A 23,413-nucleotide genomic window follows, 5' to 3' on the forward strand; every position below is an offset into this window, starting at 1 on the left:
TTCGCAACGTCTTTTGAGCGTTACGAAAAGCAAACGGAGAAGCCGTTACCCGCACGAGTCGGAGGTTCCGGGGTGTTCTAGTTTTTTCTTCCTACTTTTCTAACCGCGCCCGCCACGGCCAAGAAAGCGGGACAGAGACAGAGCGACAACGAGAAGGGACAAGCCATGCCGAGAGTGTCACCGGCGATGGTGAGGAAAGTTGCGTCGCACGATCCCTTGCTTGGCATGTTGCTGCCAGTATGCCGGACCGCCGAGGCGGCCCGGCAAGAGTTGCGCTGGATCCGCACCGAGCTGAACCATGCTGGGCCGAGCGTGCGGCGAGCGTGCGCGCTGCGAGCGCGCTCGGTGCCGCTGCAGTACGTGCTCGGATCGCAACCGTTTGGCGAGTTGCAGATACTGTGCGAGCGCAACGTGCTGATCCCACGGTGGGAGACGGAGGAATGGGCTTCGGAACTAGCCGCCCGGTGGCGGCGCGCTACGTCGTCGCGCGTGACTGCGCCGACCGTCGTCGATCTGTGCACGGGCACGGGATGCGTCGCCCTGCTCCTCAAGCGCGCGTTGCCGCGCGCGGAGATCACTGCCGTGGATTGCTCCCGATTCGCGGTGGCATTGGTGACGAAGAACTTGCATCACAATGACGTGGGACACGTCACTGTGCTGCAGCGGGACATTCTCCGTGACGAACGTCCCGCGATCAGCGCAGATCTCGTGGTGTGCAACCCGCCGTACATTCCGCGCGACGCGTTTGTCAGGGACGCCACGACATCTGTCAAAGTGTACGAGCCGCGGCTGGCGCTCGTCGCAGACAAGGAGTTTTACACAAACCTGTGCGATGTGTGGCTTCCCCACACGCGTTCGTTCGTGTACGAGATCGGCGACGAGGGCCAGGCGCGCTTTGTTGCGGACCGGATCTCAGCCCGGGCCGACGGTCGCCGGTGGGCGATCGGGCTCAGAAGGGACTCCAACGGGAAGCCCAGGGTGGTTTACGGGTTCCGGACGGACGACGCCCGTCTGCACAGAGTGTACGACGGGTTCGGTTACTTAGTTACGTAGCGGCGGGCTCCGCGGCAGGTATCACCCGGTGGGCCCACAATAAATAGCCGCCGCCGCCATGCATCGTCATCAACGGGTGCAGTTTGCCGCGGACCGTTTGGTACGGCCTGCATCTGATCTCGAGGATGGAGGGGGCAAGGAATCGCAAGTCGTCGTACAGCGCGTGGGCGAGTTCGAGCAGTGTCTCCTTGAACTGGCTGTAGCAGACTACTGGTCTCGAGCCGTGGACGCTGGCCGATAGGCGTTGGACGAGCTGCGGCAGATGTAGCGTACTGGCTACCACGAGCGCATCGTACTCGGTTTCCGCCGCCAGACTGATGATCTGTCGCTGGTTGTTGTACCATTTCAGGCGCCGGTAGTAGGCGTTTTTCTTGCCGGCCTTTAGAGACCACACTTGGTCCTTCGGAAGCGGCGTAAACGCCGCTTCTACTTCCCGCGGGCTGGGCGGCTCGAAAAAGTCAAGCAGGGATACCGTCTTGACGTGGTCTTTGATGAAGGCGTCGGAGTAGTTGGAGAACTTGAGCAGGTCCAGGTTCGGGTGCTCGTTCTCGTGCACGACCACTATCGTTCCGGCGGCTTTGGTGTCGTTGGCTCCGCCAAACATCCTCTCCAGCAGGAAGTAGACCAGCAGACCGCCGGTCTCGTCGACGCAGAGGTAGGTGCCGTTGGATCTTATGTTGGCTAGGTTCAGCAGCATGCCGAGCGACTCCTGTGACATGTCCATGACTCTTTGCACGTCGCCCTTTTCTAGCAGGAATTGCAGCATTGCGGAACTGCTAAGGTACTCCGCGGTGAAAAACTTGGAGAATTTCTGTTTCTTCCTCTTCAGGTACTTTTCCTGCGAATAGACGGTCTTTTTGTCGAAGGTGCCGTGGTTTTCGATCATCTTGGCGATGATCTCTTCGCCGGAGGCCGTCTGGTTTTTCAAAGCTTCGATCTGCGCCGTCGACAACCCCTGGACGTCGTTCCCCAGGTTGACGAGCTGCTGGTTGTTCGCGCTGCTCAGCACGTTTGCCAGTTCCGCGGGCAGCGGGCTCTGATTTCTCTCGGCGTTTTCATTTTCGCTTCTGGGCATTAGCCTTATTTTCCCGATCGGCGTCCTGTTTTTGTTCTTGAGGTCTGGCTCGTGTGTTCCGTCATAGTAGATCTCGAAAGTGGTGCCGAGCGGGTACCCGACGATGTCGTTGACCTGGAAGGCACCGAATTTGCCCAGCGAGATCGAGCTGTTTGGCTTCAGTTGCACGATTTTCCGGTTCCCAGACGGCAGTCTCAAAATGACATGCTGGTCAAACGCCAATTGCTTCAGCGGATCCATGTTTCCAGACGGCAATGTCCCCTCGCAACTGCAATGGCTGTCCTGAGTCCTCTTGGCGATGCGATGAGATTGAAGAAGTTTGAAGATTCGAAAACTTTTCATGTGGTCGTTTCGCACGGCTAAATGTAAACAATTTTTCCTTCCAGGCTAGAAAATTTCATCAAGCTCATCGCATTAGAAGGATGGGAGAGGTTCTTTTACGCTACCTGACGTGAGCCGATTGAGTTGGATTGACGATGGGTAGTAGACGTGTGAAGAACAAGCAACAAGCTCCGCCAAGTTTGGAAGAGTTCCAGGCTAGAAAGGAGAAAAAACTCAATAAGAAAGCAAAGAGAGTTAAGCCCGACGGCGAGGAACGCGGTGAAAGCAGGAAAGCAAAGAAGCCAAAGAAGGCAAAGAGTCGTGGAAGGGACGAGGATGACGAGGAGAAAAGACATCTGGAACAATTGAAAAATGAGGAACAGTCACTTCCTGAAGTGGACTTGAACGAGTTGTCAAAGGCCAAGAAATCGCTGTTCGACGAAGACGAGGGGGAAGAAGAGGCAGAGGATGAAGAATTGCAGGACGAGTTTGATTTGGAGCAGGAGTACGAGTATGATGATGATGAGGAGGCGAATGACGAACATCCTGTTTTCTCCGATGACGAGGATGTGGATCTTGAGGAGTTGAACGCAGCCAATATGGAAGAGATGTCCAGGAAACTTGATGAAGAAAACGCCATGGAGGCTGAAGAAGCTGAAAAGGAATTGGTTGAAGCCGGGCAGACTCAGCCCAGAGCCGAAGTGCTGCCTACACAGGAGGAAGAGGAGTTGATGGCTCAGCAACCTCCAGACCTGACCTCCATCAGAACAAGAATGATAGAAATCGTCAAGGTGCTGGAGGATTTCAAGAACATGGCAGCCGAGGGCAGGTCGAGGGCTGAATACACTGATAGGCTACTCAAGGATATCTGCCAATATTTTGGCTACACGCCATTCCTAGCTGAGAAGCTATTCGATCTGTTTTCTCCGGCGGAGGCGATGGAATTTTTCGAAGCCAACGAAATCGCCAGACCTATCACTATCAGAACGAATACCTTGAAGACTAGAAGAAGGGATTTGGCACAAGCTTTGGTGAATAGAGGCGTCAACTTGCAGCCAATTGGTTCGTGGACAAAGGTTGGTTTGCAAATTTTTGATTCGCAGGTCCCAATCGGCGCCACGCCTGAATATCTGGCTGGTAATTATATTTTACAAGCAGCATCATCTTTTTTGCCAGTCATTGCCTTGGACCCTCAAGAAAATGAAAGAATTCTGGACATGGCAGCTGCTCCTGGTGGGAAGACTACTTATATATCAGCCTTGATGAAGAACACTGGTTGTGTGTTCGCTAACGATGCTAACAAAGCTAGAACAAAGTCTTTGATCGCTAATATTCATCGTCTGGGATGTACAAACACCATCGTTTGTAATTACGACGCTCGTGAGTTCCCAAAAGTGATTGGTGGCTTTGATAGAATTCTGTTAGATGCTCCTTGTTCCGGTACTGGTGTCATCGGTAAGGATCAGTCTGTGAAAGTGTCTCGTACAGAGAAAGATTTTATACAAATTCCTCATCTTCAGAAGCAATTGCTGTTGTCAGCAATCGATTCAGTCGACTCAAACTCAAAAACTGGTGGTGTTATAGTATATTCCACATGTTCGGTAGCAGTTGAGGAAGACGAAATGGTTGTTGATTATGCATTGAGGAAGAGACCTAATGTCAAACTTGTCGACGCTGGTTTGGCTATTGGTAAAGAAGGATTTACAAGTTTCAGGGGTAAGAAATTTCACCCAAGTTTAAAGCTCACGAGGAGATATTATCCACATACCTATAATGTGGATGGTTTCTTCGTTGCTAAATTTCAGAAGATTGGTCCCTCTCCAAATGACAATAATCAAGCCACTCCTAGAGAGAAAGAGCTCGCAGCCAGACAAGAGGCCGCAGAAGAGGGAATTATTCACTCTGATTTTGCCAACTTTGACGATCCTGAGGACGAAAAGTATATCAAGAAATCTCAGAAAAACAGCCTACTCAAGAAGGGCATCGATCCAAGGGCACAGAAGAAATGATTTTTATATAATTTGATCATACCATGCGGTGTGCTCACTTTTACATCTATCCAGGCGAGCGGACCAAAACTGTATAATACAATAAATCATGTATGACTTTTCATCGGAATTTTCAAAGTCCAATCTCACTCAAAGTAGTTCATATTCCCCAGTTTGTGTTCCTTTATGTATTCAGGTCCATACTCCTCATACTCCCTCTTCGTGATGAAGCCTTTCTTGAATTCCTGCTCGTTTTGTGCGAACTTTGCCATGCCCTTCCATGCGTCCAAGGAAGGATTGGTGGACAAGTTTATAGAGAACGGGGTACCGACAGGTAAGAATCCCGTGAATTCTTTGACTATTCTTTCCCTCAAACCTGACACTTTGGCGTTGCCACCAGTTACCCACACGTTTTTAGACATCTCAGACGTGATTGGGCTTAATTGACGAGGTGATGCATCAAATTTTCCTAGCAAGGCTCTCTCACAGAGCTCAGCGATGCCAGCCTGGTCTTCACCTCCCATTGAGGGTTGGAAAAGTACTTCAGGAACCCGTATACGTTCCACATTGAGATGCATCTGGTGCTGCTCGTGGGAGTTTTCACTATCATGCGGTCTTGGTCCTCTGAGAAAGAGATGAAGGAGAGAATTTCTCCAATCGTACTGGGCGTCCATAGTGTCCTCTTCCGTGAAATGGGGATCATGCTCGAGAAGTTGTCCTTCTAGGTCTACTATCTCTTTGTACTCTTCTTCTATCAGTTCCTCGAGTGCTTCAGGATTTTGTGTTATATCATTGTAGACTCCCCAATCCTCATCATTGGCTCCAAACGTATCGTTGGGATCATTGTCGATGGTTGCTTGCTGCCTCGTCCGTTTTGTCCCACGTCCAGAATCCTCGGCCAAAGTAGCCAAATTCTTCATCCTATTTTGAGACATTTGCGATTTTCGGTCTTTCATTTCGTCTCGCATTTTAATGTTTTCCTTTCTTTTGGTTATGAGGTGGTTTAGTCGCTTGCGCTTGTCTTTTATCCAACCTTCTAGATCAGTTTCCCGCCATTGTCTCTCTTTGATCATTCTCTCCTCCTCCTCTTGCAACGCCTTTTCTTTCTCTTCCTTAGCTTTTCGTCTAGCTTCAAGGCTGGCTTTGAGAATTCTTTGTTTCCGCTTTTCCTTTACTTGATCTTCAGATAAATTTTCGTCAGGAATCTCTAGTAACTCAAATTTATTCTGGCTCATGTCTTGTTCATCGTCAACATCATCGCCTTCTTCATTAGCAGCGTGTGATTTTTTCAAGGACCTTTCAAGGTTGTAGAGATACTTCTTGAAATCCCGCTCGTCATCAAACCCAGAATTCTGTAATACTTGAAGTACCTTTTTCTTCGGCTGATCCTTCAACTGCTCCTTAACTTGGGTGTAATATTCCAGCTCCTCCTCTTTCTGTATTAAACGTTCGATCCTCTTTTGTTTAGCTTGTTCCTGCAGTCTTTTGCCACTTTCCTTTCTCTTTTCGGCCTGAATACGCAGCTCTTCTTCAGTTTTCTGTGGTTGTATAATCTCGACAAATGGTACCTCTACCACGACATTCCTGGACTCCAGCGTATTAATGTCCAAAAACCCTTCTAGCTCTCTTTCATAGTCATGCGAAACATAGCAGTAATCCTCGTACATCGTCCTGTACTGGAAGCTGGATAACTTTGTGGGAAAATAAGGATATTTCAATGTGAGTAAGTTGGTTAGAAATTCTGTTGCCTGATTTCCGCCCCAATTGATCCTCTTAGCCTCAGTTAAAATACCCTGTCCATTGATCACGGGGATGACGTTTGTGTCTTCATTGCCGCATCCTATTACCAAGCCTGTGCAATCGCGGTGGGTGTTGTAGTGAAAGGCAAACAGATCGTCGATCCCGAATGCGACACCTGGTGCATCAAAGCATTCAAACAATACTTGGTACCAATTTGATCGTTGAGATAGCGGCGTAGCTAAGCGCTCGGTAATTAACAGTGGATTAGGTATCCCTCCATTAGAATTTACACCCAGATGGTGGAAAGTGTACTCCATTATCTCCTCAACGTAATCCCAATTTGTTATCATCGGGCCGTCAAATGGACTCTTCGATTGAGCCCGGACTGCCTGGTCTAAATTAACGTCATTTCCTATAAAGGTCATCGTTCTGCTCAATTTCCGATCTCTGAACCTCGTCAATCTGTTCGTGAAGACATGACTGGGGACTGCTTGGTTAACGAAACCGGCTCGAACCTCATGAGAACCAAAATCTATGGCAATCGGTGTATCTGGTGAATAATCGTTTGGATCATCGAACTTTTCAGGCTGCTCAAGTAATGGTGGTTCATCGATAACGCGAACTTTTAGTGGAGGCAATGATGAGTCCCTTGACATGCTTGTCTTGAATGTGCAATAAGATGAAATGCCTAAGCGTCAGGTTCAGGACTTAACTTCAAGTCCTCTTGTGCTAGTCTTCAAGTCTCTTCCCTGTTCAAGGTCTAACGTATAACATGATATCTAGATTTTCTCTTGTAGTATTTCAACAAATGAATGTCAGTAAAGGTTAGATTTAATCATTAGATATGTTAATTGCAAAACAGATCTACTAGCCTGCTATTAGCTATTTGTATTTTGATGAAGTGTTTATTCTAGCTAGCGGGTCCAAATAAAATTGTTTTTCCAACTCCTCAGAAAATGGAGGAGCTGATTTTACTTGGACAATGTTGCCTTTGGCAAGACCATTATTGTAGTGGCTGTTAGCGTCTCTCTCTCTTTGAGCTCTCTTCAATGCATATTCTTGATATTCTTCTTGCGACAGGCATGCAAACAGGTAGTTTGGGTTAATAACCAAGGCCATTGCACCCTTCTGACCGAAACCAAAAGAAGTGATGCAGCATGCCTTGACAGAATCCATGGAGATTGGACGCGAAGGATAGACCAAATGCTTATATGTTTCAAATTGGTTGTCTACGTTGTCTGCATTCTTGTTTCCAGGAATTACTCCAGTGTTCATAATTTGGAGACAACCATTGAGCATCCAGGCTCCGGCAGCACCTTTCGGATGTCCTGTGAGATGCTTTTGGAAAACTGCGATTAGGGGATTTCCTTCAGCCCTGCCTAGATGATCCATCATCTTGTCAAGAATTTGCGATTCGTTTTTCTCGTTTGCCTTGGTAGATGTCCCATGGCAGGAGGCGACCGCCAAATCGTCGATTGAAAGGCCAAAAACGCTCAAGGCACCTCTGATTGGAGCAATATTCGGATCATCTTTGTAAAAGTCTGTTCCCCAATGCATTTTAGCCCTTGCAAGCTGGGAACTCGCTAATTTATGCGTGAGTTCTGGATCAGCACCAATCGAAAGTTCACTTTCCGTCCAACATTCAATTTCTTGTATTCTTCTCCTTAGTTGCCTTTTTCTGTAGGCAAGATTTAGCTTAGAGGAACCGAATCGAGGCTTTTTCTGAATCTCTCTTGCAGTTGTCAAAATTCCCTTTCCTGGAGCTGGCAACGATTTACCAATCTTGTCTGATGCAGTGGCTGTTAATCCCACAATACCGTAAATGGGTACTCCCATTTTCAGAGCGAGATCTCCTCTCATTAATATCTGTACACCAGCACCTTGGGATTCCATGAAACCATTCCGGGTAGAAGTCGCAGGTCTGCACATTTCCCTAGGTTCTCGACCGTCTGCTGCCTCATTCGTTGAGTTTGAGGTTGCACCCATATTAGCAAACTCATGTGAGATGGTTCCTTGGAAGTCATCGACTCCGCCGACAAGGCATATCTTTGCTTTGCCAAGTGCAATCGTTTCGTATCCCATTTCTAAAGACTCAACAGCGGTGGCACAGGCGCCAACGGGAGTTTTTATAGGACCGCTCGAGGAGATTAAGAGCATGTTAATCCATGCTGCAATCACATTGATGTATGTCTCACACATGATATCATTTTGAACCGGCTCGTCCCTCATTCTGAAAACTTGCATCGCTTCATGCGATTTCATACCACCAATTCCTGAACCAATGCAGTTCCCAACCTCTGAGACATGGACATACTGATACATCTCATAGGGATCCACGATTCCAGACGCGATCAATGCCTCAGCCGTTGAAACTAATGCAAACAGAGTGGTAGGATCAACCTGAGATACGATATCTGCAGGAATACCATAAGCCTCGGGGCTCCAGCCAGTAGGGATCTGCCCAGCAACCATTCTTTCAATATTCAATGCCTTTGGAACGAAAAGAGAAGCGCCCTTCAAGAATCTAACAGAGCATTGGCCATCGTTTAGGGCAAACACGTCAACCTTATCCCCCTGTTCCAGTTTATACTGTTCAGCAATTTCAGCAGAAGTTTGGATGGGCTGTAAATCATGATTGATTATAACCTCTTGCAGCATCTGTTTTCTCGAAGGATCGTATCCGCCAAATAACTCCGGTTCAATAATCCTAATACCTGAATGTTCCAAAATTTTGGCTTCGAACCTTTCTTTAATTTTTATGCCATCCACAGGTTCAAAGGTAGCCGCATCGACCCAACCACACATCTCAGATGTTTGTTTATACTTGATAAATCCCATGATCCACGCCATTTCGATACATCCTTCCAAGGAAAAGACACCGGTACTTTCGATCTGCCATCTCGTTCTGGAATTACCCCACGGTCCCACTTCGGCAAAACCAGTAACAACTACCAAGTTCGCAGGATCCAAAAGGCCTTCAATCTGGGAACCGTTGTACTCCTCCTTTAGAATTGAGTAATCAAGCAGGTTAGGGTACTGTAGATCTATGTTTCCTTTCGGTTTCACCTCTGTTGTGAATACCTCTTCGTCTTCCAGTAGAGTATATTTATCTTGTTCCTCTTCGTCTTTCAGTAGTTTCTCAAGATTCCCTTTTTCGATCAAGTCGGATTTCAGTGCTTGTAGTACAGGCTGAATATTTGGAAGGTTGTGTAGTCCGCCATTTAAGTCCGCTACTAGTGGTGTACTCTGCGCTTGGGTCACAATCTCGTAAGTGAGGAGACCTAGAAGGTTAAAGGCTGTCTCCGTTGGGGAGAAAGTTCTAATGCCTAATTTTTCCAAACCTTCAGTCAGGAAAGGATCTGATTTATCCTCGTCAGTCCAGCCGTACATGCAGCCGCAAAAACTCAAGCTTTCTTTCCATCCTTCGACTTGCCATTTCTCTAGGACCTTGTTCAAAAAGGCGTAGGATTCAGAAAGAATACCACTTGTTCCCCTGGATCCTGACAAAGGCGATAAAGGAAGAATGACAAAAGTAGGCCTCGTTTGCATCTTTTTTGATTGCTTAGCCTCCACTAAATGCCCAAAAAGACGCAGCAGATTGACCGACACAGATCTCAGCGTAACCTCTTCTTTGGAACTGAGGGATGTGATATTGTTTTCTGACTCATGGACGTTAAGTGGCAACAAAAAGTCTATATCCTCGTAAATTGAGGTAATGTAACCACAGAACTCTTTTACATCGACTTTAGATGCCTGATTCAAGGGAAGCACGACCAATTTGGAGGTCTTTGATCCGAAGTTGTGATATATTGATTGCAGCTTTTGAGTAATATTGTAACTGAACTCATTAACAGCAGCCAGTACGGTTGCTCCTGCCTGCAAAAGCACCCTTATAATTTGAGAAACAAGCTTACTGCTTACATCAGAGATTAACAGCAAAGCCGTTTTCCCTGTTAGAGACAAACCGCTTGAACCAATTTTCAACAGATTGTTCAAAAAGACTTGAGTGAAATGTTTGTCGTATATCCACTCCTCATTAATGTTTGAATGCCTTTTAATGTGCAAGAATGGAATAACACCGACGGGTATGGCGCAACGATCGTTCCCAGAAGACTTGGTTGTTTCAGGAAGTCCACGAGCCGTCTGTGCATGGTATTGCTCATTTTTGCTTTCGTCAGACAAAATATCAACGTCAGATTCCTCATCCGATGAGCATTCGATGCTATAGTCGTGTATGACCACATCGTTTCCCTTCTCGTAAAGAGACTTGTTAATCGACGAAAGTGCGTCGCTGACAATATTACGGAAGTATGACGCAATTTGATCAGAATTCTTTATGAAAATCAAAAGCTGCTCATAAAGGGACTCAAACTGACACCAAAGGTCATCTGGATTCGAGCTGCTTGCAGCCAACGCATATTGAATAATTTTCGAGTAGACACGGAACAATTCACCTTCTATTTTGTAATAACTAGAAGAATCCATTTCAAGCTTTGTCGAAACCACAGACGAGTCGCACTTTATGGCTTCAGAATGGTTACCGAGAGACATGTTTTTGATATAATGTTCCGAATTGAACTCTTTTTCGTGTAGATCTGTGAGATCACCGTTGGATCTGTTGATTGTTAATGTTGTACCTACGTCGTCCGTGCAAATAGGTTGAAGGTTCAACGACTCTTGACACAATTTGTACAATTTTGAAAGATATGTTTTCCATGGTCCATTAGGGCATTTCCTATCAATAAAATACTGCAGCATTTTTAAGGAAGTCTGATCAACTCTATTCAAAATATCTCTGATATTAGGAAAAGTATCGACACCGATCTTTCTCGTTCCTGCAAGAGGAACGGAATGGAGGAGTAACAGAATATCTTGCCTTGACCAGTTCCAAGCAGAATCGTAAATTCTGACTTTCCTTGGGGAAAATAGCCGTTTAATGGATTGATTCAAGTAATATTCACCAAATTCCGCCTCTAAGTCGCTATACCTCTGTTTCATGACTTGCAACTCTCTGATCATCCTGGTGTAGTCATTCGCTTGCTTTGTGATGGTTAGATGATTGTCGAGGACATTCCTTTGTTGCTGGTGCAGGATCATCAGTCCTCCGCTGAAGGCATCATACTCTTCACGACTGATCAGCTTCTGTTCCTCGCTGCCATCAAACGATTCTCGACTGTTAGACAGGCAACCATCAGCTTTAATCACGCCAACCTTCTCGATCCTTGCAAAAGTTTCGCAACAATCATTGATAAACTGTTCAGTGTCTGTCTCTGTGGAAAACCTCTGCTTAAAAGATGAGTCCTGATAAGCTATGAATAAAAGGACAGGGTTAGGATCTATAACAGACCACTTTGTCATCAAGTAATTTCTTACGCCATTGAGCGACTGGTATTTGCCGCTAAAGCTCTGACTTACGAACTTGATCACCCGAGCGAGGGTAAGAGGCCCCAGCGTGTCTTGCTCTATATCTGAGCTCAATTGAATTAAGGGAATGTCTTCAAAACTATCATCCTTCAGACATTCGAACTCCTTGATGAGATCTGATTTTATCTCATTTTGCAATGTAGATTTACCGTGTGACAATTCCTTTAAACTCTTTTCTAAATTCAGATCAGCATATTTGCAGCCTGGAAGTTTATTAGAAACCAGCGCCGTAAGCATATGCTTTGAACAGAGCGTGACCTGGTTCGCAAATCTGAATGTTCCAGAAGTCGATTGAGTAGATGACGTTGCCACAGACACAATATTGGCCGGCTGTTCATGAGGCCTCTCTTGCGCTAAGGCATCGAGTTCCTGCTTTTTTCTCTCAAGAGCCGTCGCCTGTGCAGCCGGTTCCGTCCCATAGTAAATTTTGTCCAAATGGTTTGAAGTACAATATACTTGCCGTTTCATGTTTCTCCCGCACGCCAATTCATGAGATTCATTTGCCTTTATTGTTCTTGTCGCCATATTGGCCAAGATTGGCGACGGACCCACTTCTATGATTCTCTCCGCCTTAAACTCGTTAATGAAATGATCCTGGGTTTCAATCCATCTAACAGGGAATGCAAACTGATACGCCAAAAGCTCTGTGAGCAGGGTTGTAGCAAGCTCCGCCTTGTATTCTTCTTTAACCATATCGGTAGTTTTTTCTTCTCACTTCTAATTGGTACGCAACGTAGACAGGCGATCATTATCGATATCGGATTGCATCGATTGAAGGCACCGTTTATAAATGAGCAATAACCGGTCTTCTTCTCCATCGCCATCCGCGCAACCGTCACTCGATTCGCGATGGGCCTCAAGGTACTCAACAAAACGCGACAAGCTGGAAGATCAACACATGGGTGCCGAGACAATCGCACAAATCCAGGCTCCTCGACACCTAAGCCAGAGAATACTGATCCCGTTTTCGCATTCTGTTGTACCTCGTTAAGCATCTTCTGCTACAGCCGCTCGTATAGATTCGGCGAAATTAACACGCAATCGCCTCTGTTTAAACGAGGCCATAATATGGATAAAATGAAAGCCAACAGAACCCACTTCCAACAACCGATTCTAACGCAATTCGTTGAGCACTAGTACCGCCAGGCTCTACCATTTCCGCCCATATCTTCTTGCGATTTTGGACCGCGGACCTCAGGCAACCGCGGCTGATCCGCCAGCTTTCCGACCGATTTATCTTTCCCTGTAGTCGCCTAATACCTCCCAAAGTGTAAAACATCCTCTCTTTGTGATCTGACTCCTCAGCTCGTCGTTGGTATACCTGTACCTAAGTCTTTCTCAAATGAACAGAGATAATCCAAAGCGGCTCGATCCAATGAGCGGGAAACCAGTCAGACCATCTGTCATATAGCATTGCGGTCCTCCAAGGCGGCAATCACCATTGACATTTCGATATCAGGAACTGTGTAACGCTGTGATGAAGGTTGACCTGTTAATTCTAAGCGATGGTGATCATATCATAGGCCGGGTAACGCCTTGTTTTTTTAAGCTTTCGCCGCCTTATACTAAACAACGTTAAGTAAACAAAGAAAGATCTGCGTAAAGTGGCGGTAAGAGTGGCATTTGATCGCCTAGCGTAGCTGCGAGCAGTGTGAACGAGTTATTTATAATGGGTTTGCTTTGTGGATCATCTTCAACTTCGAAAAAACCGATTGAAAAGAAGATTGTGATTCTCGGAGATGGTGCGTGCGGTAAGACATCTCTGTTGAACGTGTTTACAAGAGGTTACTTCCCCAAGGTTTATGAACCTACTGTTTTCGAAAACTACATCCATGATATTTTTGTTGATAATAAGCATATAACATTGTCACTTTGGGATACTGCGGGCCAGGAAGAATTTGATCGGTTACGATCACTGTCGTACTCCGATACGGATACTATAATGCTGTGTTTCAGCGTTGACTCCCGCGATTCGCTGGCAAACGTTCAGCATAAGTGGGTGGGAGAAATTGCAGACCACTGTGAAGGGGTTAAATTGGTGCTGGTAGCGCTAAAATGCGACCTGAGGAATACAAACAGCGAAACAAACGCTATAACGCCCGGCATAATCAACCAGCAGAGAAGCCATCAATCTGCAACCGACCTGGAGTCTTCAAACAGAAATGTGGGGGGAGCCAATAATGAGGGCAGCAGCGATAACTATATAACGTACCAGGAGGGATTGGCGATGGCGAAGAAAATAGGAGCTCTTCGTTATCTCGAATGCAGTGCCAAGTTGAACAAAGGCGTTAACGAGGCGTTTACTGAAGCGGCTCGTGTGGTTCTGACTGAAGATCCAAAGGGAAAGGACGCTGCAAAGGATGATGGGTCCAGTTGTACTATAATGTAGAAGTAATCCAGATGTTTCTCCACCTAAATAGATTTTATGTAGTTCTTAATTCACTTAATCGACTATTGAAGAATATCCCATTAATGCTGACTTACGCAGCATTGCTAACGTTAAGCATGTCTTCCAAATACATGGACGGTGTCTGTTTGTGGTGTCCACCTCTCGGTCTACGATCATTGGTGTTATCATTGCTCGAAGACGAGCTGGAGTTCGCTGGAGTCAACCCGATAGATGATTTATTCCTCTTGTGATGGCCTGAGACGCCCTTTTTCCCCTTCCGTTCTGGAGACGCCGCTCTCTCAGGCTTGTTAAGTGTAGAATTGATCTCATCCGAGGACAACAGCGAGGTGGCTGATAGGCTAGATTGGTGATACGGTTTTTCTAGCAAGCGACTACGCTGACTGGGTAGCAGGTTTGGCTTTTGAGCCACTTCAATTGTGGGCGATATGAACAGCGAATTTCGGTTGTATCTGGTGAAAGGGTCCTGGATGGGGTTGAATGTTTCTTGGCCGACAGGTTCCAGCCACTCCGGCTCATAACCTGGAACCGACTCCGACGAATTCGACTCTCTCAACCTACTCCCGTTTCCCAAAAGGCTGAGACGAGATCGCCTGCTCTTTTCCCCAGTTTCCCCGTATTCTGAGCCGTAAAGACCGGGCGTCAGCTCCTTATCGTCGCCGCTGTCATAGAGTGCGCTGCCACCACGATTGTGGCGACGATACTGATCTTCCCTAAAACTCTTCTTAGCGTTCCTACGGGACAAGTGGCTTGTTATCACCGACCAAAGTATCATCCCCAGAATCGTCGCCCCCACGATACTGCCCACTACGATGAAAACAGTCCCGTCTGGTTTGTGGTTATGCCATACATTGGGATTCCCAGCAGCAGATGGAGGTGTCACGGTAACCGAGTATTGGGTAGTTGTAGACGCTGTTTCTGATCCCGTGGCAGAAGCACTAGCGCTCGCTGAAGTCGAAGTAGTTGTCAGCTCTGGTAGCGCCTTCACAACACCCTCAATCTCCGACATATCCCAATTCCCCGAGCTCACTACAGCCATATCTAGCGTATTCATCATGTTCCTCCTTCCATTTATATTGACCTTGAACAGAATGTTTCACCACTTTCCCGATCTGGTAAAATCTCAAAGATTCTCTCGAAGCCTCGTTTCATTATGGGAACTTCGATGAAGAAACCAGGAATTGGCATCGATGCCACATGCTGTTCGACCATTGAAACAGATCTCAGCGCTTGTGGCATCGATGCCACAAGCCTGCCGGTTTCAATCTCCTACCATTTGGGTCGCTTTGTAACAAGATATGGTACGTATGAAACGGATTCTGCAGCCCGGAAAGACCTGCCAATGTCATCTTGATCCGCCGTATATAAGCTCCGCTTCCAGACCCTTCTACTTCGTCTCTTACTCTACTCTTGCTGTCATGTGTCTGTCGTCCCATATAATGGGTATCTCGCGGTCAAACAAACCCACTTGTCGAACAATCTCACAGAAAGGCGGAAGGCCGGGACCGATTGAGATCTAGAGAGCATCCAGATGGGGAATTCATGCAATTACATACCGCCCCTGAGCTTTTCGCCCGTGGTTGGCACCGATGTGTCGCTGTACAGGTCGGGATATCCGATGCCGCTTAACTACGCATTCATTAGAGATCAGCTCCATTTGAAAACAATAATATACGTCGGCGACAAGGAGGAACTGTCGCCGGAATACGATGAGTTTCTTCGCCAGGAAAAGATCCAGTTCCGCAGGATTCACATGGTGTCGTGCCGGGACCCCGATATTCACGAACGCATGAATGAAGTACTACGCTTGGTTGTAGATGTCGATAACTACCCGATACTGATCCATTCGAACAAGGGAAAGCACAGGGCGGGCGTAGTGGTTGGCATCATCCGCAAGCTTCTACAAGGCTGGTCCCTCGCAGGCATTTATCAAGAGTACGGTATATTCTCCGGCGGGCTCAAGGGAGAGGCAGACCTAGAGTTCATCACGATGTTTGAGACCAAGCTAGCTGTGCCCAGAAAGAAGATGCCCGATTTTGCCATTTTTTAGTGCAAACAGCGCGTCGAAAAGTTGGCCTCGGCCACTGGTGGTAGCATGACTCATGCTCTTTTATAAGACTTCAGAGAACGTTTTATATAAGAGATCTTCTGTATTCAGGATACGGATTCTGTAGTCTGCGAGGAGCAAGGGTTTTGCATTGGAATCTTGGCGAAGATGGTTTTTGCTTTATCGGAAATTGTGAGACCAAAGATTTACAACTTGGAGCCTTATCGTTGTGCAAGAGACGATTTTAAAGAGGGTGTTCTTTTAGATGCGAATGAGAATGCCAGTGGTCCAATTCCGCAGGATATTGCCGATTCCGGCTTGCACCGCTATCCAGATCCGCATCAGATTGAGTTCAAGAGTGCAATGGCGAAATATCGTAACGACACCAGCTCGTTTGCCGATTTGCCAGAAAAGCTGTCCGCAGAGAATCTATGTTTAGGTGTCGGATCTGACGAAAGCATTGATGCCATCATCAGAGCTTGTTGTGTTCCAGGAAAAGAGCAGATTTTAACCATGCCACCAACGTACGGTATGTACTCCGTTTGCGCCGATATCAACGACGTTGAGGTAGTGAAGTGTCCCCTGATAACAGGGGATAACTCATTCCAAATGGACACTGACGCAGTGCTGGAAACTCTCAAAAGAGAACCTTCCATAAAGATCGTCTTTATCACTTCGCCAGGGAATCCAACAGGTGCCAAAATCAAAACCGAGAGGATCGAAAAGTTGCTGCAGAACTGGGATGCAGGTATGGTGGTCGTCGATGAAGCCTATGTCGATTTCTGCGGTGAATCCACCGCGCCGCTGGTCACGAAATATCCTAATCTCTGTGTTTTGCAAACCTTATCCAAATCATTCGGTTTGGCTGGTATTAGGCTCGGTATGACTTACGCTTCCAAAGAGTTCGCACGGGTACTCAACTCAATGAAGGCGCCTTACAACATTTCCTCCGTTACTTCGGAGTATGCTTTGAAAGCGGTTCAAAACGACAGCATCCAACGGATGGAACAGAATGCCAAGTCATGTAAAAAGGAGCAGCAGCGTCTGCTACAAAGTTTGACAGCACTAGACTTGGTTGACGATCAATATGTCGGTGGCTTAGATGCTAATTTTTTACTTCTGAGGATTAACAAGGGCGATAATAAATTGGCCAATAAGTTGTACCAAAAGTTGGCCACTGAGTCGGGTGTAGTGGTAAGATACAGAGGTTCCGAATTGGGCTGCGAAGGTTGTCTGAGGATCACGGTTGGAACACCAGAGGAGAACGACCTTTTGATCAGGGAGTTTGCCAGGCAGTTGGACGCTTTGAAAGAAACAGAGAGTGATTAATGTTTCCTCAGATTTTCTTATTCATAGATAGTATTATACAATTATTAGCGACTTTAATGCGCAAAAGCCTAGTAAAAAGAGAACGTTAAAAGGGTTATCTTCTCTTCAATAGGCTGCCGATTTGCATCCTGGTCCTAAGTTTTAAACATAATTCCGCCACAGGAAGTGACTGAATTTCCTGATTGCTTACATCAGGGCTTTTCGATGCATCTGCTTGTCTCTCCGATGAGCGGTTTCTAGAAATCAACTCATCAACCTGCTCCCGCAAGCGTGTTATCTCGTTGCAGAGATTATCGCGGTCAGCGAGATCTCTAGCCAATTTATGAACGTAGGCATTATTTCCTATTTCTTCGCGGTCAATCGTGTATAGTTTTAATATTTGTAGCATCTCTTCAATATGATTCAACCTCTCTGCAGCATTCAACATTTTCCGGCGAAGCTCACTTTGCATTTCTAACTGATGATGTTTCAGCTCAGCAAACCCCGGGTTCGAACTGGATATTTCATAGTGGTAATAATCATTTTTCACTTTATAAAGTTCTTCTTGCAAATCTCTTGCCTTTTCTACTTTTGATTTTGCCAATTGCTCCTGCAGTTGCTCGATCTTACGTGCAGACCCGCTGAAAGCGCTCATTTCCTCAGACATGATGTCCTGCAGCTTTTCAGATTCCTGAAGTCTCCATGTGTACACGTTAGGCACACTTGCGATCGTTCTGCGTTCAATACAACTTGTGGACTGGTCCTTTAGGAAATCCTCAATATTTTTTGCGTTTTCTTGCCAGACGGCTATTTCAGACGACAATACATGATAAGTCTTTTCAATCGATCTCATCGTCAAATCCTGGGAGCTGAAGTTTATCGCGGTGATATTAGCGCTAGTAAAATATTCCGGAAGACTCTTCGGCATGTTTTGTAAGGCGCAGATTGTTTCATCATTTTCGAATGATTGGACGGTGAAATCGCAAGCAGTTGGTATATCAGCTTGCAATGCAGAGTCTACGGCCTCATAAACCTGAATTCCTTGTGAAATATATTCTTTTTTAACTTCTACGGTCTCTTTGGGCGGAAGCGCCTTATCAATTGTACTTGGCAGTTCTACCTTTTGAGCTTGATTCTTCGTCTTAATTGCCTCGTCTAACTCCTCCTGCAATACATCGTCCAGTGCGTCGTATGATTCCTCTCGGCTCGAATCTGAATCTCTGGTGGTCTCGTTCTCCTCTGAATTAGAAAGATCATTATCAGCTGTAGTCATATCCAATCCTTGAGAGGTTGCTATCTGCGCATAAGATGCATCTTTGGGTTTGTTAGATGAAAAATCTTTCTCATTGTGCCTTTCGAGAGTGTCAGAGTCATTTGCAGCGTCAGCGGAGTTAATATCATTACTGGAAGGTTTAAGGACAGTATTTAGCTTTAAGCTTGACTTATCAATTACTGCTTGAGAATCCCCATGTGATGCATCGTCATGTTTCGTTAAGAAAGGGTTTCTTTGTATCGCTTCCTCTTTTTCAGTAGATGCTGTAGCATCAGAAGAATTAATTGGTTTGGTAGAATGGGAGGCATTTCCCTGAGCAGTGCCGACTGCAGATTTTTCCGAAATCCGCTTATCAGCTTTCTCACTGCTACTGGAAATACTGGCAAAGGAGAAGCCTGGTGAGGATGCCTTCTTCAGGTCACCAGCAAATGCAGTAAATGGCGATGCACTTCTCCTATCATCCTCTCTGCCAAATTGATTGATCTGTAAATCGCTACTTGACAGTTTAGCACCTTCTTTGATACGGGCTGTTATGGCGGATATTGAAGATTTAGCATCTTCTGTATGGTCTGTAATCTGAATCTGAGACGGCGTCCCCCGTTCGACAGTGGAATCGGATAAATCTGTATCCTTAAAATCTCTTTTATCCCTTGAGAGCTCCGACTCTTCTTGGCTACCCACTTCTGACAATTTCTGGTCCTCTTCCTCTGACTCGAGATTTTCTGAGGAAGATAAAGCTTCGTCTTCAGACTCTTTTTCAGCCTCCCTTGCCAATGCTTTCTTTTGAGCTTTCTCATCGGGAAGATCCTCATAGCTTGCTTCAGCGGATGCAGCCCGTTCTCGATCAGCGTTGCTGATTTTTAGATCATTGGCTTGCTCTTCGCTCGCAACGAAGGTAGAAGAAAAATCGCCTAGCTTATCAGAGCTCGCAAATGCTGCTTTTTGACTGTCATCTGTCATTTTATTTGCGAGGCTTGCAAAAGGTGAAGGTGATTCCCCTGAAGAGGGAAGTTTATTTTCTGCAAACTTTTTAAAAGGTGCGCTGGCAAAAGGTAGGTTCTGACCTTGAAACGTACTGCTGGACAAACTGGAGAAAGGGGACTTGGAACTAGTGCCAAACGACGCCGTTCCAAAAGCATGTTTAGACTCTGAGCCCTTTGGTGGTGTGGTCGTCGAGATTGAACCGAACGATGGCTTATTGTCAGAGCCAACAAAGCCTGGTGAACCGAATGTCGAACTAGTATTCGTGCCCCCGAGCGATGGCGTGACTAAGGTTGGCTTGGTACTAAAATCCCCAAAAGATGGTTTACCAAATGCTGACTGAGTTCCTGAGTCCCCAAATGATGGCGTTCCAAAGGCCGGCTTATTTTCCGGGGCACTCAGTGCAGGCTTAGAACCTAAGTCACTGAAAGATGTTTTACCAAATGCTGAAGAGCCAAACGCTGGCTTAGCGCCGAAGTGTCCAAATGATGGTTTTCCAAATGCGGATTCAGCGCCTGAGCTCCCAAATGATGGCGTGCCGAAGGTTGGTTTATCTTCAGAGGTACCGAATGCTACTTTAGAGTCTGCGCTTCCAAAAGATGGTGCACCGAAAGCAGGTGAACCAAATGCTGGCTTAGAACCTGACTGGCCAAAAGGAGAGTTGCCGAAAGCTAACTCGGTATTTGTGCTCCCAAACGATGGTGTACCAAAGGCTGGCTTACTTTCCGAGATGCCAAATGCTGGAGAACCGAAAGCTGAGCCGGTATTTACGCTTTTGAAGGCAGGCGCACCAAATGAATTTTCGGACTTAGTTCCTGCCGCGACCGATTTTGTTTCTTCACCACTTGAGCTTGCCGTGTTCTTGGATTCACGCGCCACCTCGTGCACGGTTGTCTCCTCTGCATCAGAGGCTCGATCAGCACTATCTTCCACTTGTTTGAAGTCGGCGCCTGCAACCAGATCGGTTGCTGGCCTCGACACGTCAGGTACCTTGAAAGTGCCCTCTTTTATCGCAGATGAATGGTAAAGCCCAACTATTTGCAGACTTCCTTCGTTGTTCAGTATGTAGATAAGTGGTAATTTCTCGACACTTTCCACTCCCTGACAAGGCTCCGATATGTTTCCCGTTGTTCTTATGTCTAATGCCATACCGACCGGATTGGTGTCATTATCAGTGACTTTGCTTATGGGCAGTACAGCCCTTTCGCTATCCTGTGACGGTTGCACGACTTCCGCAGAGTCCCATATTGATATTTCACTGGAGCAGGCTGAGGCCAAGATGTTGATCGTTTCGCTTTCGCCAGTAAGAGCCTCTATGTGTACATCGTACGCGGTTGGGTATCTTAGGACAGAACCAAAAGCCGGCGTAATATCGAAAGACTCGCTAAACGTTGAGTTCTCTGCTGAGAAGTTGACGATATACATTTTGTGATCGTACATGACATCCTCGGCGGATTCCGGTACCCCTTCTCCGTAGACGACTAGCAATTGTTTTTTATTCAATACCTTAAGCAGTAGCGGTTGATATTGGTCTCCAAGCTCCTCCAAAAGTTCCGGTGGAACTGCGAGCGTTGACTGAAGCTCGAGGTGGTCCCCTGCCAACCTCCGGATCTGTATAGAGTTGTTGCTTAGGAGCAGATAAACTTCGTCTCCTAGCGAATCAAAGGAAGCCACGCCGTCGGCGATCTCTATAGGGGCAGAGGATTTCCCTAGATCATAACAAAGCAGCTCTTGTTCACTAGTCATGGCCAAAAGCTGCTTAGACCGTGACACGCTGACCTGCAATAATGGTTGTTTTAAAGAACATGCCTCTTCGAACGAGTCAAAGTTGGCACAGTCAATCTTGTAAACGACGCCTGTCCTACAGACGATGAGAGCCTCGTTATCTGGCAGAAACTTAACTGCTATCACATCATCCAACGCTTTTTCCCATCGAAAGGATATCTCTGTGTCTTTATGATTCTGAATAAAGTCCCTCAGCAACTGCAGATCGCCAATCACAACTTTTCCACCAGAAGAGGCAATATAAAGTCCATTCTCGTTGGAAATATCCAAGTTTTGTAACGATGCAAAGGGTAATTTTTCATTGTACGACGGTAAGATGGCTACCTGACCCAATTTCTTGAAACCATAGTCTTCAGAGGTCTCCGTGTGGACTTCCTCCCCGATTGAACTCCTCATTCAGCCCAGATGACGCCGCTCTTACTCCAGTCTGTGCTCATATCAAGCCGATAGTGGCCAGCTTTAACACCTTGATGATCCGATGGGCGGATCTGATCACGTGACCACTCCTGCTGGCAGGCCGGCCTGAAGGGCTTCCCTGGCTGCTGGCTTCCAGGTTTTGACGCTGCTTTATGTCTCCAAGACCACTTCAGTTGATCCTCTTTATGTTTACGTGGCTTCCCTTCGGTTGCGCAACCGAAATAACGTTTAGCGCTTGCGTCTTGAAATTGGCGAAAACACGCACAGAAGCTTCAGCTACAACATAGACAGCGTTAGAAATTATTTAATCGTATTTGGTAAGTCTGTAAAACCAACCGCCACTACCTAGGCGGAGAAAGACAAAGAGCTACCGATCTTGTGAACTGGCTCGGACAAGTTCAAAGCGTTGAAAGAAGCACCGACACCCAAAGTGACGCCCGGTCTCAATTGTTGCTTGTAGGCCAAAGCGACAATACCGGAGTCAGCAACCTTGGCCTTGACCTGAGAAGTTGGGTCTGGCAAGTACAACGTAGCAAACTCGATGTTGACGTTAGCCAATTGCTTAGGAGTGGAAATGGCCTTGGCACCGACTTGTAAGATTGGGCTCACCTTCTGGAAGAAGGAAACAGTGGTCAACTGAGCGTTGTCAATGGACAAACCCAACGAGTAGTCGCCAGCGGAGTAACCCAAAGCAACCGCGTAACGAGACAAAGAGCCGCCGGTGATGTCGTAGCCGATCTCGGCACCGCCGACAATGCCCTCGTGAGCCAAAGTCAGGTCACCAACAAAAGAAGGCCCCTTCAACAGATCGAACGCACCTCTAGCGGTGAAAAATGGTTGCACAAAGTTGACGTTCAATTTGGCAGCCTTAGACACACCTGGAACCAAGGAGGTGACCAACTCGGTCTTCAAGCCAGGGGTAACATCAGCCAGCTCGATCTTAGTGTTCAAGTTGTTCGAGTTGGACCAGCCCTGGGTCAAAGTCAACCCAGTAGCCTTGTCTGAGACCTTGGTCTCAATGTTCGCAGCCAATGGACCATCCTTGACGGTTTGCTTAGCCTTCAAGTCAAACTTGACGCCATTCTTGGCAATGGTGCTGACATCCACGGCAGCAACGGAAGTGTGGTAAAAGTCTCTGTTCAACAGATCATTGACACCTTTGTTGATATCGGAGAAGAAAGGAGGAGCCATCTTTCAATTGTATATGTACGGGGTGATGAAAGAGATGGAGTGTGTGGGAAAACTGAATATATTATACGCGATACTCGACTACTTTAAACAAAGCGAGTTCTCAAGCAAGAATGAAAAATGGTAGTAAGACAGCGTCACACTACCCCTTTTATGTTCCAACGGAAAGCTGCAAGAAAAACGCATGTGCTTATATGACAAATTTATTGCGTGAACGAACCGAACTGAACAGAACAGCACAGAAGAATCCGCCAAGTGTGGTTGGTTCGACGAACCAAACAGGGCTCGCTCAATCCAATCAAAACACGAACAAAGCACCTGGTAGTGGTTTGTTGGCTGGCATATGGCACGGCGCACTCAAAAATTCAACACATGGCTTTTTGGCGAAGTCACCCGGCCACCCTCT

At 46.6% G+C, this 23,413-nt stretch overlaps 11 protein-coding genes across 11 annotated transcripts; 5 read left to right on the forward strand and 6 right to left on the reverse strand.

The window, feature by feature from the left end:
• Positions 1 to 165: 165 nt before the first annotated feature.
• MTQ1 (S-adenosylmethionine-dependent methyltransferase) lies at positions 166 to 1,053 on the forward strand (the record flags this gene model as incomplete). Its single annotated transcript, XM_037282220.1, has 1 exon — positions 166 to 1,053. The coding sequence occupies one exon, from the start codon at positions 166 to 168 to the stop codon at positions 1,051 to 1,053; it is 888 nt and encodes a 295-aa protein (XP_037138115.1).
• GCD10 (tRNA 1-methyladenosine methyltransferase subunit GCD10) lies at positions 1,046 to 2,470 on the reverse strand (the record flags this gene model as incomplete). The annotated part of the gene is made up of 1 exon (XM_037282221.1): positions 1,046 to 2,470. The coding sequence occupies one exon, from the start codon at positions 2,468 to 2,470 to the stop codon at positions 1,046 to 1,048; it is 1,425 nt and encodes a 474-aa protein (XP_037138116.1).
• A 134-nt stretch (positions 2,471 to 2,604) lies between these two features.
• Positions 2,605 to 4,458, forward strand: NOP2 (rRNA (cytosine-C5-)-methyltransferase NOP2; the record flags this gene model as incomplete). The annotated part of the gene is made up of 1 exon (XM_037282222.1): positions 2,605 to 4,458. One exon carries the CDS (start codon positions 2,605 to 2,607, stop codon positions 4,456 to 4,458), a length of 1,854 nt encoding a protein of 617 aa, XP_037138117.1.
• Positions 4,459 to 4,583: 125 nt separating this feature from the next.
• On the reverse strand, positions 4,584 to 6,833 carry ARP5 (actin-related protein ARP5; the record flags this gene model as incomplete). Its single annotated transcript, XM_037282223.1, has 1 exon — positions 4,584 to 6,833. One exon carries the CDS (start codon positions 6,831 to 6,833, stop codon positions 4,584 to 4,586), a length of 2,250 nt encoding a protein of 749 aa, XP_037138118.1.
• Positions 6,834 to 7,059: 226 nt separating this feature from the next.
• On the reverse strand, positions 7,060 to 12,294 carry HG536_0B03070 (uncharacterized protein; the record flags this gene model as incomplete). The annotated part of the gene is made up of 1 exon (XM_037282224.1): positions 7,060 to 12,294. The coding sequence occupies one exon, from the start codon at positions 12,292 to 12,294 to the stop codon at positions 7,060 to 7,062; it is 5,235 nt and encodes a 1,744-aa protein (XP_037138119.1).
• A 976-nt stretch (positions 12,295 to 13,270) lies between these two features.
• RHO3 (Rho family GTPase RHO3) lies at positions 13,271 to 13,990 on the forward strand (the record flags this gene model as incomplete). The annotated part of the gene is made up of 1 exon (XM_037282225.1): positions 13,271 to 13,990. The coding sequence occupies one exon, from the start codon at positions 13,271 to 13,273 to the stop codon at positions 13,988 to 13,990; it is 720 nt and encodes a 239-aa protein (XP_037138120.1).
• A 91-nt stretch (positions 13,991 to 14,081) lies between these two features.
• Positions 14,082 to 15,065, reverse strand: HG536_0B03090 (uncharacterized protein; the record flags this gene model as incomplete). The annotated part of the gene is made up of 1 exon (XM_037282226.1): positions 14,082 to 15,065. The coding sequence occupies one exon, from the start codon at positions 15,063 to 15,065 to the stop codon at positions 14,082 to 14,084; it is 984 nt and encodes a 327-aa protein (XP_037138121.1).
• A 474-nt stretch (positions 15,066 to 15,539) lies between these two features.
• On the forward strand, positions 15,540 to 16,058 carry OCA2 (Oca2p; the record flags this gene model as incomplete). The annotated part of the gene is made up of 1 exon (XM_037282227.1): positions 15,540 to 16,058. One exon carries the CDS (start codon positions 15,540 to 15,542, stop codon positions 16,056 to 16,058), a length of 519 nt encoding a protein of 172 aa, XP_037138122.1.
• A 165-nt stretch (positions 16,059 to 16,223) lies between these two features.
• HIS5 (histidinol-phosphate transaminase) lies at positions 16,224 to 17,384 on the forward strand (the record flags this gene model as incomplete). The annotated part of the gene is made up of 1 exon (XM_037282228.1): positions 16,224 to 17,384. One exon carries the CDS (start codon positions 16,224 to 16,226, stop codon positions 17,382 to 17,384), a length of 1,161 nt encoding a protein of 386 aa, XP_037138123.1.
• A 94-nt stretch (positions 17,385 to 17,478) lies between these two features.
• Positions 17,479 to 21,798, reverse strand: NUP159 (FG-nucleoporin NUP159; the record flags this gene model as incomplete). Its single annotated transcript, XM_037282229.1, has 1 exon — positions 17,479 to 21,798. One exon carries the CDS (start codon positions 21,796 to 21,798, stop codon positions 17,479 to 17,481), a length of 4,320 nt encoding a protein of 1,439 aa, XP_037138124.1.
• Positions 21,799 to 22,164: 366 nt separating this feature from the next.
• Positions 22,165 to 23,010, reverse strand: HG536_0B03130 (porin; the record flags this gene model as incomplete). Its single annotated transcript, XM_037282230.1, has 1 exon — positions 22,165 to 23,010. One exon carries the CDS (start codon positions 23,008 to 23,010, stop codon positions 22,165 to 22,167), a length of 846 nt encoding a protein of 281 aa, XP_037138125.1.
• Positions 23,011 to 23,413: the final 403 nt, after the last annotated feature.

Source organism: Torulaspora globosa, chromosome 2 (assembly GCF_014133895.1).
Source record: "Torulaspora globosa chromosome 2, complete sequence".
Classification (NCBI taxonomy): Eukaryota; Fungi; Ascomycota; class Saccharomycetes; order Saccharomycetales; family Saccharomycetaceae; genus Torulaspora; species Torulaspora globosa.